The sequence below is a fragment of the Cervus elaphus genome, chromosome 33 (assembly GCF_910594005.1).
Source record: "Cervus elaphus chromosome 33, mCerEla1.1, whole genome shotgun sequence".
NCBI lineage: Eukaryota > Metazoa > Chordata > Mammalia > Artiodactyla > Cervidae > Cervus > Cervus elaphus.
Window position 1 is genome coordinate 62,780,186 of NC_057847.1, and position 18,281 is coordinate 62,798,466.

General features: G+C 41.2%; 1 protein-coding gene across 1 annotated transcript in view; it reads left to right on the forward strand.

Moving 5' to 3' along the window:
* The first annotated feature begins 704 nt into the window (after window positions 1-704).
* LCT (lactase) overlaps window positions 705-18,281 on the forward strand; it is a 47,594-nt gene continuing 30,017 nt past the window's right edge. The window contains exons 1-4 of the mRNA XM_043894256.1: window positions 705-1,358; window positions 12,088-12,167; window positions 15,112-15,195; window positions 17,012-17,114. Coding sequence (XP_043750191.1) covers window positions 719-1,358; window positions 12,088-12,167; window positions 15,112-15,195; window positions 17,012-17,114 — 907 coding nt within the window. The 5' untranslated portion in view covers window positions 705-718. The remainder of the gene's footprint in view (window positions 1,359-12,087; window positions 12,168-15,111; window positions 15,196-17,011; window positions 17,115-18,281) is intronic.

Genomic DNA, 18,281 nt, shown 5'->3' on the forward strand with positions numbered 1-18,281 from the left:
AAAATCACTACAGATGGTAACTGCAGCCATGAAATTAAAAGGCGCTTACTCCTTGGAAGAAAAGTTATGACCAACGTAGACAGCATATTCAAAAGCAGAGACAATACTTTGCCAACAAAGGTCCACCTAGACAAGTCTACGGTTTTTCCAGTAGTCCTGTATGGATGTGAGAGTTGGACTATAAAGAAAGCTGAGTGTCAAAGAATTGATGCTTTTGAACTGTGGTGTTGGAGAAGACTCTTGAGAGTCCCTTGGACTGCAAGGATATCCAACCAGTCCATCCTAAAGGAGATCAGTCCTGGGTGTTCATTGGAAGGACTGATGCTGAAGCTGAAACTCCAATACTTTGGCCACCTGATGCAAAGAGCTGACTCATTTGAAAAGACCCTGATGCTGGGAAAGATTGAAGGCAAGAGGAGAAGGGGACAACAGAGGAGGAGATGGTTGGATGGCATCACTGATTCAGTGGACATGAGTTTGAGTAAACTCCAAGAGTTGGTGATGGACAGGGAGGCCTGGCATGCTGCAGTCCATGGGGTCGCAAAGAGTTGGACACGACTCAGTGACTGAACTGAACTGAACTGTTGAATCATGTACTGATTTCATTATTGTAGATAATCCAGTTACATATTAAGTGTTAATAGTTGCTTGGTATTTTACAACCTCAACTGAAGTTATAAAGTAAGTATTCCACAAACCTCCTGACAGTTCCTTGAAGATGGAGCTGGCCTGGCATTTAGTCCTTATTGTACTTTTAAGTTTTTCTTGCTGGGGTTTAGACTGGGACTCTGATAAAAATTTCATCTCAGCTGCTGGTCCTCTGACCAACAACTTGTTACACAGCCTGAGGGATCCCCTGGGAAACCAGGATTCACCCTTTGTAGCAGAAGATGAAGAAATTTACGTTTGTCGCCAGCCACTGCCTGCATTCCTGCCAGAGTACTTCAGGAGTGTCCGTGCCAGTATGATCACCCATTACAAAGTATTTCTGCCATGGGCACAACTTCTCCCAGAAGGAATCTCGGAGAACCCAGACAAGGAAACAGTGCTGTGCTATCGGCAACTGCTTGAGGCCCTCAAGACTGCTCAACTTCAGCCCCTGGTTGTTCTACACCACCAGACCCTCCCTGCCAGCACTCTCCGGAGAACTGAGGCCTTTGCCGATCTGTTTGCTGCCTATGCCTCCTTCGCCTTCCACTCCTTTGGGGACCTAGTTGAGATCTGGTTCACTTTTAGTGACTTGGAGAAAGTGATCACGAAGCTTCCCCACCAGGAATCAAGATCTTCACGTCTGCAGATCCTCACTGATGCCCACAGAAAAGCCTATGAGATTTACCATGAAAAATATGCTTCTCAAGGTGAGTTCACACAACACTGATAGCTGATCCACCGGCAGCCTTCATCATCCACCTTCATCCCCCTTCTTAATGTAGGACCCAGCATTTCTTTCCACTTACTTTCGACAGTCCCCTCATAGCTATTTATAAGTGAGAAATTAATACCATCCTGAAGATTTCTTGGTGGAGGTAGGTAAGGGCGGCTTGTATTGTACCATGCCCAACATCCCCTTTGAAAAATATCTTTAAACCCTCCTTACCTAGTCTGGAGTCTACACTATTATCAATTATCTCTCTCTCTTTCCTTCTTCAGTCTTGCCTCCCTGACTCTCCCTAGGATTTCAAGATTGCTCGTTCTCTCTCAGCCTCCCTGCTTTCTTTTTTATGTTTTAATTTTTTATATTTTTGGACCATGCTGTGTGGCTTGGGAGACTTTAGTTCCCCAACGAGGGGTCAAAACTATGCCCCCTGCAATGGAAGCTCAGAGTCCTAACCACTGGACCACCAGAGAAACCCTGAGCCTCCCCGTTTTTCTTATGTAAAGTGAATTACATGTTCTAGTTCAAGCCTATATTCTAACAGGGGAGACAAATACAAGATAAAATAATGATATGCTGATGGATAGTAAGAAGAGCATGATTACAATTGTCCATATTCCTGTTCATAGCTAATTTAAGCTTCCAATTCAGTAGGTCTGGACAGACTCAGGACATTGATTTTAATATATTCCCTAGATGAATCTGAGGTATACCACTTTTGAGAACCAATTAGATTAAATTAATTAGATTAATTGGATTAGATATGCTTTCTATTTTTTATTATATACAGTATATTTATATATCTGTATACTTGTATATTCTACTTTTTTTATTTATTTTTAATCAGAAGATAATTGCTTTACAATTTTGTGCTGGTTTCTGCCGTACAACATGAACCGGCCATAAGTACACAAATTCCCCCTCCCTCTTAAACTTCCCTCCCACACCATATTCTACTTTTGAAACTTAACATATTTAATTAATAGATTCTCATTTTATAAAAACTCTTTGAAAGTATGATTATCAGTGTTCTTACATGTTCACATTATATTGATGGCTCATTTAAGATATTTCATTTTTACATATTAGTTTAATTTTCACAATTAAAAATTATGTTGCAATGAACATATGTGTGAATGCCTGCCTTCAGATAAATTCTTTCTGACAGATTCCTTTAAAAAAATAATTATATGGCTGTGCCGAGTCTTTGTTGCTGCACACGGGCTTTCTCTAGTTGCACAACGAGAAGGGCAGGCTTCTCATTGCAGCGCCTTCTCTGTTGCTGCTTCCAGCCTCTATTTGAGGGCTTCAGTAGTTACGGTGCATGGGCTTAGTTGCCCCATGGCATGGGGGATCTTCCTGGACCAGAGAGCAAATCTGGGTCCCCTGTTTCGGCAGGCAGCTTCTTTAGCACTGAGCCACCAGGGAAGCCCTCTGAGGTTCTTGAAACTGAAATTACTAGATCAGAGGATGCGCCTTCTGTAAGACTTCAAAGAATGTTCCTAAATTACTTTCCAGAAAAGTTGTAACTTTATACTAACAATTACAAAATTGTTCTTCTGACCCACTCAGCCTGTTTTCAGTGATGTAATTGTTTTATCATTGGTGTAGACAGAAACAGTTGATAAACCGATCTGTAATAAAAATAGAAAAGAGTTTTATTCAAGCCAAATGAGGACTATATCTTGGGAAAGAGCCTCTCAGAAAGCTCTGAGGAACTCCTCAAGAAAAACATGGTCTTAAGCACAGTTTTATATTTCGTCAGAAAAAAGAACATCAACCATGACAGGGGTACATTCCTGTAAAGTTTTGAAAAAAGACAGATTAGTATGTGCACAGAGAGTGTATATGCCTCGCCACTTGGGAAGGAAGCATTATTACCAAAGGTGTACTAACACTGATGTCCCAGGGAAAAAGGCACTCATCCTGTCTTCATAACAGACATTCTTTACTTCTGGACAATGCATCTTCTTCTTTAATGGTTAAAGCACATGAACAATGTATGTTTAATAGACTACAAAACAGGATGTTCTAGTTAGCAAAAAGTTTATGTTAAATCATGTATAAGCCGGAATGACTTCCCCAGATCTCAGTATGTAAAAATTTTCTTCCATCATTGGTAATTTGATGGCTGAAAACTATTATCTCCTTATATTCTTTATTTGCATGTGTTCAATTATAGAGACATTAAACATTTTTTCTGTGTTTGAAATAAAATCAGGGCAAGGGAAGAAACAGTGGGAGTGTGGATATGATTGTCAAAAAGGCTGTCCTTGGACCCCCTTTTTAGCCAAGTGGAAGGAGGGAGAGAGAAACCATAGGATCTGGAGGATTACACACCATTGGGTGAGAGAACAACCCTGACGAGGGAACCACAAAAGCCCAGCTGCTGGTTTTATAAACTGTAGAGCAAGGGAGAAGAGGAGATGCCGGATTTGAATTCTTTAAAAGCCTATCATGGGATGAGTGAGAAAAGAAATAAATATTTATTGACTGTAATTCTACTGAAGAAGCTTTGAGTAAAATGAACTTTGAAAGAAGGCAAAGATAGACATGGATCATCTGAAGCTGAACAAAATCTGTCTTATTTTGAGGACTAATTCCATAGAATTATTTTATTTTTTTCCCATAGAATTATTTTAAATTATAAAGCTATATATACATGTTTGTTAAAATGTTCTACATATTTCATTTTTGATCTTCATCAGGTTACTAAAGACTATTTCTTTTTTAAACTCATATTCACCTTCTTTTCTTCTTTTGTTCATTCCTTCCAGCCTTCATTTCCTGTTTTATCAACATCACTAGATTGTCTGTCCCTGATATAATGTGAGACACAAAGTAAATTCTCTTCTCAGTCTCTTTACTATTCCAAAAAGCAGTTTTCCTTCTTCCTTCCTCTGTCTCATTCATCCCCCGCTTTTTAATCCAATTCCATAACTTTGCTGTTCTTTGTAAAATACATTTTTAATATACCCAAAAAAGTTACATATGTTGATTAAAAGCAAAATATAACTTTTCAAGGACAGGGATATTGAATAATATCCCCTGAACTGAAAAGAAATTTTGAGACCAAAAAGTGAAGCAGGCAACTCCATAAAGTGTAGTTATGGGGTTTATTGTGGGTAACTTACATATGGGTTGGATCGGCGATCTGGAAGCATTTGCAGCTGCATTCCCCAATGCTGGGCTTCCCTGATAGCTCAGTTGGTAAAGAATCCGTCTGCAATGCAGGAGACCCTGGTTCAATTCCTGGGTCAGGAAGATCTCCTGGAGAAGGGAAAGGTTGCCCACTCCAGTATTGTTGGGCTTCCCTTATGGCTCAGCTGGTAAAAAATCCGCCTGAAACGTGGGAGACCTGGGTTTGATCCCTGGGTTGGGAAGATCCACTGGAGAAAGGAAAGGCTACCCATTCCAGTATTCTGGCCTGGAGAATTCCACGAACCACATAGCCCATGGACACGACAAAATGTCGGACACAACTGAGTGACTTTCGCTTCCCCACTGCCGGGGAATTTAAAGGGGCCAAAGCTAAAAATACAATCTGACTACCAAGGGAGTAGCACATTTGCACCAATGGGAGCCGAGGGGTTTTCCTCCCCCTTGGGGTCTCATGACCATTTTTCCTTGTGGCCCATTAACTATCTGTGTTAGTTGAAGAGCATTCTTCCAGTTCTTGCATCAGATGAAGACAAGGGTAAAAGTTGATAGGAAACTTATCTGGCTTGGGTGCATTTCTTGTGAGTACACCAGAGCTCAGTCACGCAGGAAGGGAGGTTGGTAGGACTGCAGGCCTAAGAAGGAGCTGACAAAATGGAGCCAGTGTGATTCAGCCACACCATAGTTAACATCCATGAAGTGACCACTCAGTCCACCAATTAAGCTATAACAATACTGTGATGGTTTTGTAACATATAGAAATACTGAATTACTATTTATACGCATAGAATAACAGTGTTGTAGGTCAGTTATGCTTCAATTTGTTTAAAGCAAGAAAACAGCAAAAAATGAAATTATATGTACAATATAATATCTCCTAGGTAGATACCCAAGAGAAATAAAAGCAAATGTCAAGGCAAAAATATTTGTATCACAAATATTCATAGCAGTATTATTCATAATAACCAAAAGTGGAAATAACCCTAATGTCCATCAATTGATGGATAAACAAAAAGTGGCATACTAGTAAAATGGAATATTACTCAGCACTTGAAAGGAGTGATGTATTGATTCATGCTACAATATGATAATTCTTGAAGACATTATGCTAAGTGAAAGCAGCCAGCCCCAAAAGACCATATATTATATAATTTCATTGATATTAAATGTCCAGAGTAGAAAAATCTATAGTAGAGACACTGAAGTAGATCAGTGATGTCTGGGGCTAGAACAGAGAATGGGAACTGACTGCCAATGGGTATGTAATATCTTTCTGGGTGACTAAAGTGTCCCAGAATTAGCACAGAGAGTTGCACAGCTTTGTAAATGTACTAAAGATAACAAAATTTTATAGTTTAAAGGGATGTATTTTATAGTATATGAATTATGCCTCAATTTTAATGTAAAAATTAGAAAGTTGAGGGTTTATAAGACAAAACAAACCATATCACAACTTTTGTCTACTTGTATATTTTTCCCTATCTCATCTCCCATTCTCCCCACTCCATCCCAGGTTAGCGCTGTGCTAAATATTCCATCCATCTTGCATTAGACTATGGCTTCCCCCTCCCACATTTGGTATCACAATGGATGTACAAGGTCAAGCATTTCAAATAAAATAATTACAGGAAAAGTGGCATTTTACTAAATATATTTCAGCCAAGAAATCACCATGTTTAAAAATTAAATTCCCATTTATTGATGATTAGAAAATAAACAATCTGAAATGAAGTTTTGATTTTTTTCTAAAGAATTTTTTATCAGGGTATGAGTTACCTACAGTGAAATGCATGGGTCTTAATTTAACAGTCTGATCTGTAAAATTGAACCCACACCCTTATCAAGATATAAAATTGAAACCATCCCCTCATCACGATATAAAACATTAATCAAAACCTCTGAAAACCCCATTTCTGATCATTGTATCCCTTCCTAATCCTTACCCCAGAAACAAACGTTGATCTGGCTCCTATCAGTATAGGTATGAATGGAATCACACAGTATGTACTATTCTGTGTCTGTCTTTTTCCATCAGCATGTTTGTGAGATTCATTTATTTTGTTGCTGTCAGTAATTTGCTGTTTGTTTCTTCTAAGCGGTTTCTATTATGGATGTATCACAATTGAGGGGCACTTGGGCAATTTCCAGTTTTTACCTCTTATAAATAAGTTGCTATGAACATTCTTGTACAAGGTTTTGCATGGGCGTATGTTTTCATTTCTCTTGAATAATACCTAGGAGTGGAAATGCTGGATTACAGGGGAGAGATGTATTTGACTTTCTAAGAAACTGCCAGTTTCCCAAAGCACTTGTTCCATTTTATACTTCCACTAGTTATGTGTGAGAATTTCAGTAGCCTCATAATCCTTACTAACATTCGGCATTTTCATCCTTTTCTCTTTTAGCCATTCTGATGGTATCTCATTTAGATTGCACTACTTTTTTTTAAAAAAAGTTTCTATCCCAATTGCGTATGTATTTAAACAATTTGGTGTCCAATTTTGCTTGGTTTGGAATTTAGCATGATGAAAGAGTAATATACTTTTTGTAGTCCTCTAGTACTTTTTTGTTCAAACAAAATTGTTTCCAAGGCTTATTCATATTGTTGGATAGAGCTATATCATCTTCTTTTCACTGCTAAATGATATTCTACTGTGGGACTAAGCCAAGTTTTATTAATTCATTTTCCTGCTTATGGACATTCTAGTTTTCAAATTTTGCTATTATGGACATAGCCGTTATAAACATTCTTGCACATGCTTCTTTCTGCAGATGTTTAAGAATTTCACTTGTGTTTATACTCAAGTGATTGCTAATTGGAGGGATGTAAATATTTAGCTGTGAGAGATAAGTTGTTTTCTGTTGTGGTTATACCAACTTACATTTCCTTGAGCAATGTATAAGTTCCTGTTGACCTCTTCCAACACGTGTATTTACCAAAATTATAAATTTTTGCCTATCTTACAGATGTAAAAATATTTCTTTATCATCCTTTACCATCTTCTTTACCTGATTCCTATTCAAATTGAGCAGGTCTTCATGTATTTATTAGCCATATTTATTTCTTTTATATAATTCCTGTTTTGCCTTTTATCCATTTATATTTTGACTTGTTGGAATACTTTATATATTCTTTAATCTGCATTGGGTATATGGGATGGTGGTATTTTTCCACTTCTTATCTTTTCAATTTTTTCATGGAGACTTTGAGGAACAGAATTTCTTACTTGATACAAAATTATCAATCTTTTCTTTTGGTAGATTTTTTTTATAAGTTCATTTGTATCATTTCTTAAAATAATTTTGTGTATTTATTTATTTTGGGCTGTGCTGGGTCTTCTTTACTGCGTGGGCTTTTTCTCTAGTTGCAGTGAGTGGGGGCTACCCTCTGGTTGCAGTGTGCAGGCTTCTCATTGCGGTGGCTTCTCTTGTTGCAAGCATGAGCTCTAGGGCGCTCAGACTTCAGTAACTGTGGCTCATTGGTCAGGAGTTGCAGACACTGGGCTCTAGAGCACAGACTCAATAGTTGTGGCACACAGGCTTTGTTGCTCTGAGGCATGCGAGATCTTCCCGGATCAGGGATCAAAACTGTATCTTCTGTGCTGGCAGGCGAATTCTTTACCACTGAGCCCCCAGGGAAGCCCCCAATCCCTTTCCCCTCTACTGTGAATCTCAAAGATATTAGGTAATTGTACATATTTCCAAGCACATTGTTTAGTCATTTTCTGTCATTGTGTCATTGTTGATATTTCTTAAAGATTAAGGGGTAATCATTTAAAAGTCAGAGATAACCTGAAAAATTAAAAGCTATTGGTGGTTAAAAGTTTTTTCCTTTCTAATCAAGACTTTTAAAAAATTAATATTACTTTTTTGTTTGTTTTGATTTTTACTTGTTTTGCATATCCAGGGCCAAGGAAGTAATTTGTTCAGCATGTAGGTAATATATCCATAGGAAGATAGTCTATCAATATAAGCAAACCTTTAAAGCATTTTTACTTTTTATTACTTTAGTTCTTTATTTACATGTTTTTTGAGTTAGAGGTACGTGAGAAAATCTTAAACCAAACAACTACTTTGAAAACAGATTGAGTTGGTGATTTGAATTTATTTGGCTATTTTAAAAAGTACTTTCCTTTACCTAAATTCACTTGAATCCAAAATTTGAAGTATCCCAGTAACTCACTGAAATAACTGAGGTAGTGGCTTGTTTCAAGATTGCATACATCCTATAATAACATTACTTTTTAGAACAGTTTTAGATTTATAGAAAATTTGAGCAGATAGTACAGAGTTTCCATATGTCCCTGTCCCTAAAACCTGTTTCCCCTAATATAAACATCTTACATTATTATGGGACATTTTTTGCAATTAAAGAACCAATGTTGATACCCTATTACTAACAAAAGCCCATGTTTTATTCAGATTTCCTTAATTTCTCCTGTGTGTCCTTTTTCTACTCTAGGATCTCATCCAAGATACCACATTATATTTAGTTGTCATATCTCTGTAGGCTCCTCTGAGCTGTGAGAGAAGTTACAACCCTGTGCATTCGTGGCCAGGATGTAAATGGTGTAGCCACTATGGAAAACTGTATGGCAGTTCCTCAAGAAATTGAGCGTACAATTACTATATGGTCTAGCACTTGTGGGTATACACCCAAAAGAATTGAAGGCAGGAACTTGAACAGATATTTGCACAACCATTTTCATGGCGTTATTCAAAGCCATCAAAAGATGAAAATAATCCATATGCCCATACAAGGATGAATGGATAAATAAAACATGCTAGATACATACAATTGAATGTTATTCAGCCTTAAATGAAATTCTGACACATGCTACAGCATGGATGAACCTTAAGTACACTACACTAAGTGAAATAAGCCAGACACAAAAGGATAAATATTGTATGACTCCACCTATATGAAGGACCTAGAATGATCAAACTCACAGAGACAGAAAGTAGAATAGTGGTTACCAGAGACTGGGTGGAGGAGGGAATGGGGACGTATTCATGGACCCGGAGTTTCAGTTTGAAATGATGGATATTTGGGGAGGTGGATGGTGGTGACAGTTGCACAACAAAGCCACTTTAAAAAAATTTAATGGTGAATTTTATGTTACGTATTTTTACCACAAATTTGAGAAGTTCTTCCCTAATGACTGTGTGCTGTTATAAACCTCCTGCTCAAGTCTTCAATGCCCTACCATGGGAAGGATATGAAGGAAGATTCTTGGCAGAGAGTTAGTTAGAAGGCCAGCAGGAGGGTGAACATCTCTCTCACAGGAAGAGTCAAGTTGCACACAGAGCCTCCCACCTGCCAACACTGGAACACAATCTAGGGCAACACTGGGAACTCCCACCCTCCTCTTGAAGCATTGATACGGGCAGTTCAATACTGGCCTGACTGATTACTTTTATTTAAACATTTGGGGCAAAAGGGAGAGGAGCAAACAAACAGGGGCTGTCTTGTATGGACAATAGCAATGGCTTTAGAGGAAGGACATACTTGTGTGCTGGAAACAGAACTGAGCGTAACCTTAAACAAAATCTAGTAATACCTGTGAGGGACATGAATTCACCCACTGCCGTGGGCTTGAAACAGTTAATACTCAACCCCCAGCAAATACTGATTTTGAGTTCTGTAGACAAGAACACTGACCTTTAACCATATCCAGCAAAAATTACAAGATAAATTATCTTAAGCCAGTGCAATTACCCCCCGCGTCAGTCCCAAAGAAACATGAACGGCCAGCTTAGAATGAGGTTCCAGTTTTGAGGAACCTGCATTTTACGTGATTTTAAGAAGTATAGTTTGTGCTTGCCCTAGGAACCAGTTAGGAACAATGTCGGAAAGTTTATTTTGTATGATATGAGACTTTCTGGAACCTCAGGTACGTTTGTTCACTCTGAGTCTAAAAACAGCTTGTAAAGTCAAATAGGAGTGATGTGTGAGTCAATTGCACTTAGGGATTAACTGTCCTCCCATGTCATGTCCTTGATCCAGAGATAATACTAAAGTGGACATTTAAAAATGTTCAGCACAGGCTGAGAACATATGTTCTACGTGTGCTGATTTGATGATAGACTGAAGTGTGGAAAATCTGTGGAAGGTGAAATGGCTCCACGGGGCACAATCACTGAATAACTGGAAAATAGCATTATCTTATCAGAATGAGGACCAAATGTCTCTGAGTGATATTCCGTGCTCAGAGGATTTCAAAGTTCCATTATGCTTATCAAAATAAGCACTTCAGTAGTTGGCGGCGGTTATTAATAGTGGTTTCATTGACTGAGGAGATCTTTCTCCTGTATGGAATTTGAATGTAGGAGAGAGGTCAGGCATATAATCGTGTAGTTTTAAGTCTCAAACTCTGGCTTTAGGCCATTTTGTCTACTGTTTCCAAAGCACAGGTCTGAGCACCTGCCTATGCATTCATCCTAAGCTTGCTATTCGGAGAGACTCGAGAAATGTTGACGCTTGCTCCTCAGGGAGCACACAATCTCAGCAGGAGATAAAGACTTTTGTGCATCAAGGAGTTAGCTGGTGCTTCTAACAACTGAGGCATCCCAAGTCCACCACGTGAATGGGTGCATGCTCAGTCATGTCCAATTCTTTGCAACACCTTGGATTGTAGCCTGCCAGGCTCCTTTGTCCATGGGATTTTCCGGGAAACAATACTGGAGTGGGTTGCCATTTCCTCTTCCAAGGGATCTTCCCTACCTAGGGATGAAACCCACGTCTCCTGCATCTCCTGCATTGGCAGGTGGATTCTTTGCCAGTAAGCCACCTGAGAAGCCCACAGCAGCGTGTTTCAAACTGTGGTCTGAGCACCACTGTATCTGAAGCACCCAGGAAGCTTGTGAAAGGCTCTCATTCCTGGGTCCACCCCAGTCGGCTGACAAGAAGGACAGGTGATTCTGATGTACATAAGCTTCCACACCACTGTTAGGTGATCAAATGTCAAAGTGAGAGGGCACAAGCTGCACAAGTCTTTATTGCCTTCATATTCTCCTCAGTGCACAGTAAGGGTTGAATGGACGTCTGCACAGTGAATGAGGACAGGTAGCAGCAGTCCCCTGAGAACACCCCACCTTTCCAAAGTCTCTCCACTTGGAACTCTGAACTGTTGTTTAGACCAACAGTTCCCAAGATTTAGTGTGTGTCAGAATCACCTGGAGAGCTTGTAAAGCACGCAGAGGCCAAGGTTTATTAGGAACTGAGACGCAGTTCTCTCCATTCTGCCTTTTACATTGTGTGGGGTTAGGGAAAGGAACTGTTTTTATTCTTGCAAAAGACTTTACAAGTGTCTTGCACTTCACCCTTCTGATTTATATGAAACAGTCTCTAAAGGGACATTTCTTAAAAAGCTACCTTGTTTTCTAAAATCTTTCAGCTAGCGTAAAATCATGTGAGTGATTTCTGCAGAAATCTTTTTTAAAGTTGGTGAACGTGGACTAGAAAGGCCAATAGAAAACAAGTTCACCAGTGGCTTCTGGGGTCACAGCCTCCTTCCTCTCTCACCGACATCCCCTTGTCTGGTTGGTTTCAGGTGGAAAATTCTCTGTGGTCCTGCAAGCTGAGACGGTCTCCAAGCTCCTGCTAGAACCATCTACGTCTGCGCTTGTCAAGGTAATGACAGCCCAAAGAAACAGAATCTGTAACTTCTGAGAAAAGTTGCAAGTTTAATTTTTTAAAAAAATAGAAATTTTTGTCGACTTGACATTCTTTCTTTTTAAATTTATTTTATTGATGTGTACTTGACCTACAATGCTGTGTTAATTTCTACTGTACGGCAAAATGATTCAGTTATATATATTATATATATGTGTGTGTGTGTATATATATATATATATATATACACATTCTTTGTCACATTCTTTTCCACTCTGGTTTATCACAGGATGTTAAATATAGTTCCCTGTGCTATACAGAAGTAACTTATTGTTTATCCACCCTACATATAATGGTTTTCTTGACATTCTTACAAATGCCTCTTCTGAGTGTTATGCATTCTCTAGATTTATAATTACTTTAAAACAAAGTCTTATTTGTTGTAGCCCCAGCTTTCACTTGGTCAAGTGTCAGCTTTTGCCTACACAAAGACGTCAAATGCCTCTGGTCTTGCTCCTTCTTAAAAAGAGCTTATCAGAAGAGAAGTCAGTTTTGTATTTTTTTGTTTGTTTTTTAGCAAAACAGGTACTAGGGTAAGAGTTTTTGGTTTGTTTTTTTTAATAACAGTAACAATGTGGTCCCTGGAGTGCCCATCCTGCTTTCTACCTCCTCTAAAAACAACTTTTAACTATAATTTTAGTAAGAAACGTTAAAACATTTGAGCATTTAACAGCTTTGGCCCTTGTAATGTTGACTGCTGGGCGGCGTGGAAAGCCCTCTGAGAAGACACCTGATTCCTGTGGTTGCGCGGCCCTGTGTCTGTGCTGGGATGGAGGCCCCATATGTCAAGGTCCAACTTCAGATTTACAAGCTCGGGGATTTAAAAACCAGACATGATAAGGTTCTGAAATGACCAGGTCCAAGACTGATAGTATGACCAAAACACCAGAATATCTAAATTCTTTTACAAGGAGTGATAACTGCTATCAGTTATGAGCTCAGGAGACCAAAGTGCTGATCAGAAAATGCTTGTCAAGCAGTAGTCTTTGAACTGGGCTCTCTGCCCCCAGTCCCCCCACCATGCAATGCATCTTTTGCTGAATTCCCTGCTGAGAAGCTACATTGCCCTGAAATGGTGAAATTCCTCAGAGCCTTCCAGAATGCGGCTCACCAAGACCCTCTCGCTGTCTCTCTGGCCTCACCTTTTCCCCACTGTGTACGCTGTGCTCTCCACCAGCTCTCCGGCATCCCCTACCTGAAGTCCTATCCTCCTTGCCTTCCTCAAATCTCTTCCAACAAAATTCTGCCCACTTTTAACATCAGTGTGAATGTGCCCACCATAAAGAGGCTTCTGTTAATAACACTTCCCACTAAACCTGATGTGGTCTCTCCTCGCTTGGAACATTTTAGCCATTTGTTTAGATCCGCAGTTCTCAAATTTTGGTATCAGAATCACCTGGAGAGCTAATAAAGTACAAAATGTGGAGGGACGCCCTGGGCTTTCAGAGCCTTCCCACATTCGCAGGTGAGTCTAATTCCCTCCAAGATTAGCTGCTGCTATTGCTAAGTCGCTTCAGTCATGTCCGACTCTGTGCAACCCCATAGAAGGCAGCCAACCAGGCTCCCCCGTCCCTGGGATTCTCCAGGCAAGAACACTGGGGTGGGTTGCCAGTTCCTTCTCCAATGCATGAAAGTGAAAAGTGAAAGTGAAGTCGCTCAGTCGTGTCCAACTCTTCATGACCCCATGGACTGCAGCCCACCAGGCTCCTCCATCCATGGGATTTTCCAGGCAAGAGTACTGGAGTGGGGTTCCATTGCCTTCTCCGTGCCAAGATTTGAGGTGTGGACTTTTCTTATATCACTTAGAACTTCCTGCCTGTTCTTCATGTGGTCAGTACATTTACTAACTCTGTCAAGTTGTAAGTTTCTGTGGATCCTACTCATCTTTAAACCCAGCACAGTGGCTTTCAAGAGCATGAAGTCGATGATCACACGCTGCGTGGAGCTGATAGACAAAGCAAGGGCCGAGGGGGCCAAAGGGAATGTTCCAGTGGAGCTTGCCAGTGGGGAGCAAGCCTGTGGAATGTTGGGTACACATGACAATAACTTGATTGGAAAAGCCACGGGGAGCAGTGGAGAGTCAGTTATCTAAGGTCACAGTGCACTGGGCTGTTCCCAGATGCCATTACCCACAGTCTTTATCCCAGGGGAAGAGAAGGGGGGAACACCGGCAGCAGTCTGGTTGTGGCCAGGAGAGAAATGACTCACTGAAAAGGGTGGAGACTCTGAATCTGTAGTTCTTAAAGGATATGCAGAAAAAGACAGGGTGGAGAGGTATGTCCTTAATTGGAGCACAGATAGGGGTGTCCACGGACCATGAGAGCTCTGTTCTTGGATTACAGTGTGGGCCAGGCTAGGGCCAACGGAGTGGACTTTAAGCTGTGGTTTGAAAGTAGCCAGTGAGTATAGCCTACAATTAAAACTCCAAACTCCGGTAGAGTCTGCAGAGATTACTAACTGGCCTGTGGGTGGCTGAAACTCCAAAGCCTCTGTCCTGCAGAGTGGAAGGGCCATGAGAAGGCTTTCCACCCAGGGCAGCTCTGGCCTCTGACCCCTTTCCTTTAGAGTTTACTCACTCAGTGAAAACCCACCCTTTCTGGCCCACACTACTTCTTTTACTCACTCACTCACTCATTCAATCGTATGCATTTACTGAGCCCTTCCTGTGTGCCAAGCACTTTGCTGAGTGCATACATGATGCATTCCTCACGACACAAGAGGCACACCCCATACACATTCTCATCTTGTCCCCAGCTTTTCCTCATCCTGCTTCTCCCTTGGAAAGTCCCGGTTTGGAGTATTCCACTTAGTAACAAGGAGAGAAACAAAAAAAGAATAGTTCTGAGCAGTTCTTCATCTTGAAAATGTTTATGTTCTAATGATTCTATTTGCTTATTTCCAGGATGCAGTTGACTTCGTCTCTCTTGATTTATCTGATGAATGCCACAATGAGGCAGATTTACCACTCAAGTTGAGTGAACTGCAGGTAACTTAAGCTATTCTCCATATTGATGATGAATGGCAAAGGTTCCTGGTACTAGGCATTTAATGCTTCAGCTGATGCATAAGCTTGTGGTCCAGTGGTTAGGACTCCACGCTTTCATCACTACCAAGGGCCTGAGTTCAATCCCTAGTTAAGGAACAAAGTTCCCACAAGCCTTGCAGCACAGCCAAAAAAAACAAAAGTCTGTATACATGCAGACTTCCCTGGTGGCTCAGATGATAAAGCATCTGCCTACAATGCGGGAGACCCAGGTTAGATCCCTGGGTTGAGAAGATCCTCTGGAAAAGGAAATGGCAACCCACTCCAGTACTCTAGTTGCAAAGAGTCAGACATGACTGAGCAACTTCACTTTCACTTTCTTTCATACATGCAGTTTCGTCTGAGGAAATTCCCATAGAGAACCTCTGGAGGTTAGATAGTCTTCCCTGGAAAGGATAAAGAGGGTTGGCTTGTTCAGGTAAATATTTACATGGATCCTCTGCTCTCTCATGCAGAAAGCTATTGAGAGTCAGAATTCATGTTCATTCTGAGATTGAAAAAGACATTTCGTAGATGTGGTCACAGAAATATTTACCTAAACAAGCCAACCCTCACTCTCTCTCCACTCTCCCCAGAGCACCTGCGTGCCCCTTCTCTGAGCCTCAGCTGCCGCTCCCCACCGGCACACAGGTGTCTTAGGGCCTGGGGACCCACCGCATGTCCACAGGTTCTGAATTCTGCAGGAGCTGCGTGTGGGGGTCCTGCATGCCCTTCTCAGAAGAAACCCTGCTCCCCAGGGAATCCCCCACTCAGCAGACAGATCCTCCAGCTCTCCAGCCCTGTGACATCACAGGCTGCCCCACTATGCATGGATCTCCTGGGAAGGAAAAAACACTCTATTCCCTTAATAATTTGACTTTACCACATTGACCCGGCACAGGGAAGGAGCAAAGCTATGTGAATCAGAGCCCCACCAACTGGTTCTGAGCCAGTTACTCTGTTTCTCAGAGCTTAAGTCACCTCATTGTTACTGGTGGCTCTGAGAAAATAAAGAACCTGCCAGGCTCCTGTTTGAGAAGTTACTGTTGGTATTTCTCAGTGGCTGTTAACTATTCAGAGTAGGGGAAGATAGTGTGGGGAAAATGACCAAACCCAAGACAAAGTAACTTAAAATGAGGTCAAACAACTTGTCAGCCCAAAGATGTTCCTTTTGATACTGAAATGACTAGAAATGGCAGAAAAACGACACCTGGTCCAATTTTAATGAAGATAGTTTCTTTTCAGTTTCTTTATGGAAAATGTCAGACATATCCAATGGTAGAAAGAAAAACATAATGAAGCCATCTCCAGGTTCAGAAGCTGTCAACTCGGGGTAGATCTTGCTTCATTTATACCCTACCTCCCCCCTCCCCAAACCAGACTGTTCTGAAGCAAAGCCTCGACACTATAAACATCATGACTGCAGCACCTGATGGAGCCTCTTGTAGTATCTCAGGCCCCTGCCACGGGCAGATGGCCTTGTTCCTGGTCCTGATACAGCGACTAGTTCTAGCAGGTACCTTGTGGCCTGAGGAGACAGGATAGATGAACCTATGTCTTTGGTGGGCGTCTGTATAGAGAATGGCCTATGTTATAGAAAAGTGTCATTTTTTTCCTCCCTCAAGTCTGGAGTCAGCTCCCTTTATTAACTGACATGGCTAGCAGTTATTTCCAAAACCACACTGAGTGTTGTGGCTTCACATCTTGAAAATCTGTCCCTGTTAACTAATAACTTACTCTCAGCAGCTTCGGTTCACTTTCTGGCCTATATCATTTTCAGACCATTGAACCAAAAGTGAAACTTTTCATCTTCAGTCTGAAACTCCAGAACTGCCTCTCCACCAGGAACAACATAGCCCATCTGCTCTTCAGCCTTCTCAAAGGTGAGCGGACCATCACTGGAGAGGTTTGCAGTGACGTTTGGTGCCTTGGCTTGTAGGGTAGAAATCTTGAGAGTCTGGGGTTCCAATAGGAGGAGCGACCAAAGAAGGTCTGGTTTGAGAGCCTACCCTAGATGCGTGTAGTGTTCCTTGCCTTCTTATTGTTGGTCATTTAGTTCCCACCGACCCAAGAAAGAAGAGAAGATCTGTACAGCATGTGAAGGATGCCAGGGTCTCATGGAGATGAAGACCATCAGGCCAGAGATGTCAGGCATAAGCCTGGCAACAGCCCTGCGCCTATCTGTCTGCTTCCACTACTCCTCCCTCTAGGGTCTCTCATCTGTGCCCCACCTTGCAAGACTGCTCTCTGCCCACCCCCAGACACTTTTACTTTTGTTCATTTCCCCATTTCCTGATGAGCCTCTTCAGTTATAGGACCCCACAACTCATGGACCATCTCCACAATGTCTCTTATTTCAAATTCTTGAGAGTGAATCTGATGGGTGGGCCATGCATCAGAAGACTTCTCTTGGGACTTCCCTTGGTGGTCCAATGCTTAAGACTCCATGCTTCCAATGCTGGGGCTGCAGGTTTGATCCCTGGTCAGGGAACTAGGATCCCGCATGCTGTATAGCATATAAAAAAGGTTAACATTACTTTTCACAAAAATTTTTAAAATGATTATTAAAAAGAAGATTGTCCTGGTCCAATCTGGTCAAGGGAAAGCAGTGTCCATTAAGGCCTCAGGGGCTGAGGACCACTAGACACTCTGCAAGAAGGGGTCAGGGGCAGGCCTCTGGGTGCCTGATATCCAGTTCAGTCTCCCTGTAAGGTCAGAATATGGGAGATGTTGGTCGTGCCCTTTCTATCACCTGTAACGAGTGCTGAGCTGGCTTCACAGACCTCATGAACCACAACCATGGATGCGATAGTAACTCTTGCCCTAAGTCATCTTTGGAGTCATGATTTCTGTTCTTAAATCCCATCCCTTTCTAAATGGTTGAAATAGTCAATCTTATGTTTATAGTTTCTTAGAAAAAAGGTTCCACCCTCTCCTAATGTTTGAGGTCATCTGAGTCAGTTGTTCTCTGTGTTTGGTCTCTAGAAAAGCATCAGCATCACTGGGAACTTGTTAGATATTCACATTCCAGAGCCCACCTCAGATCAGAA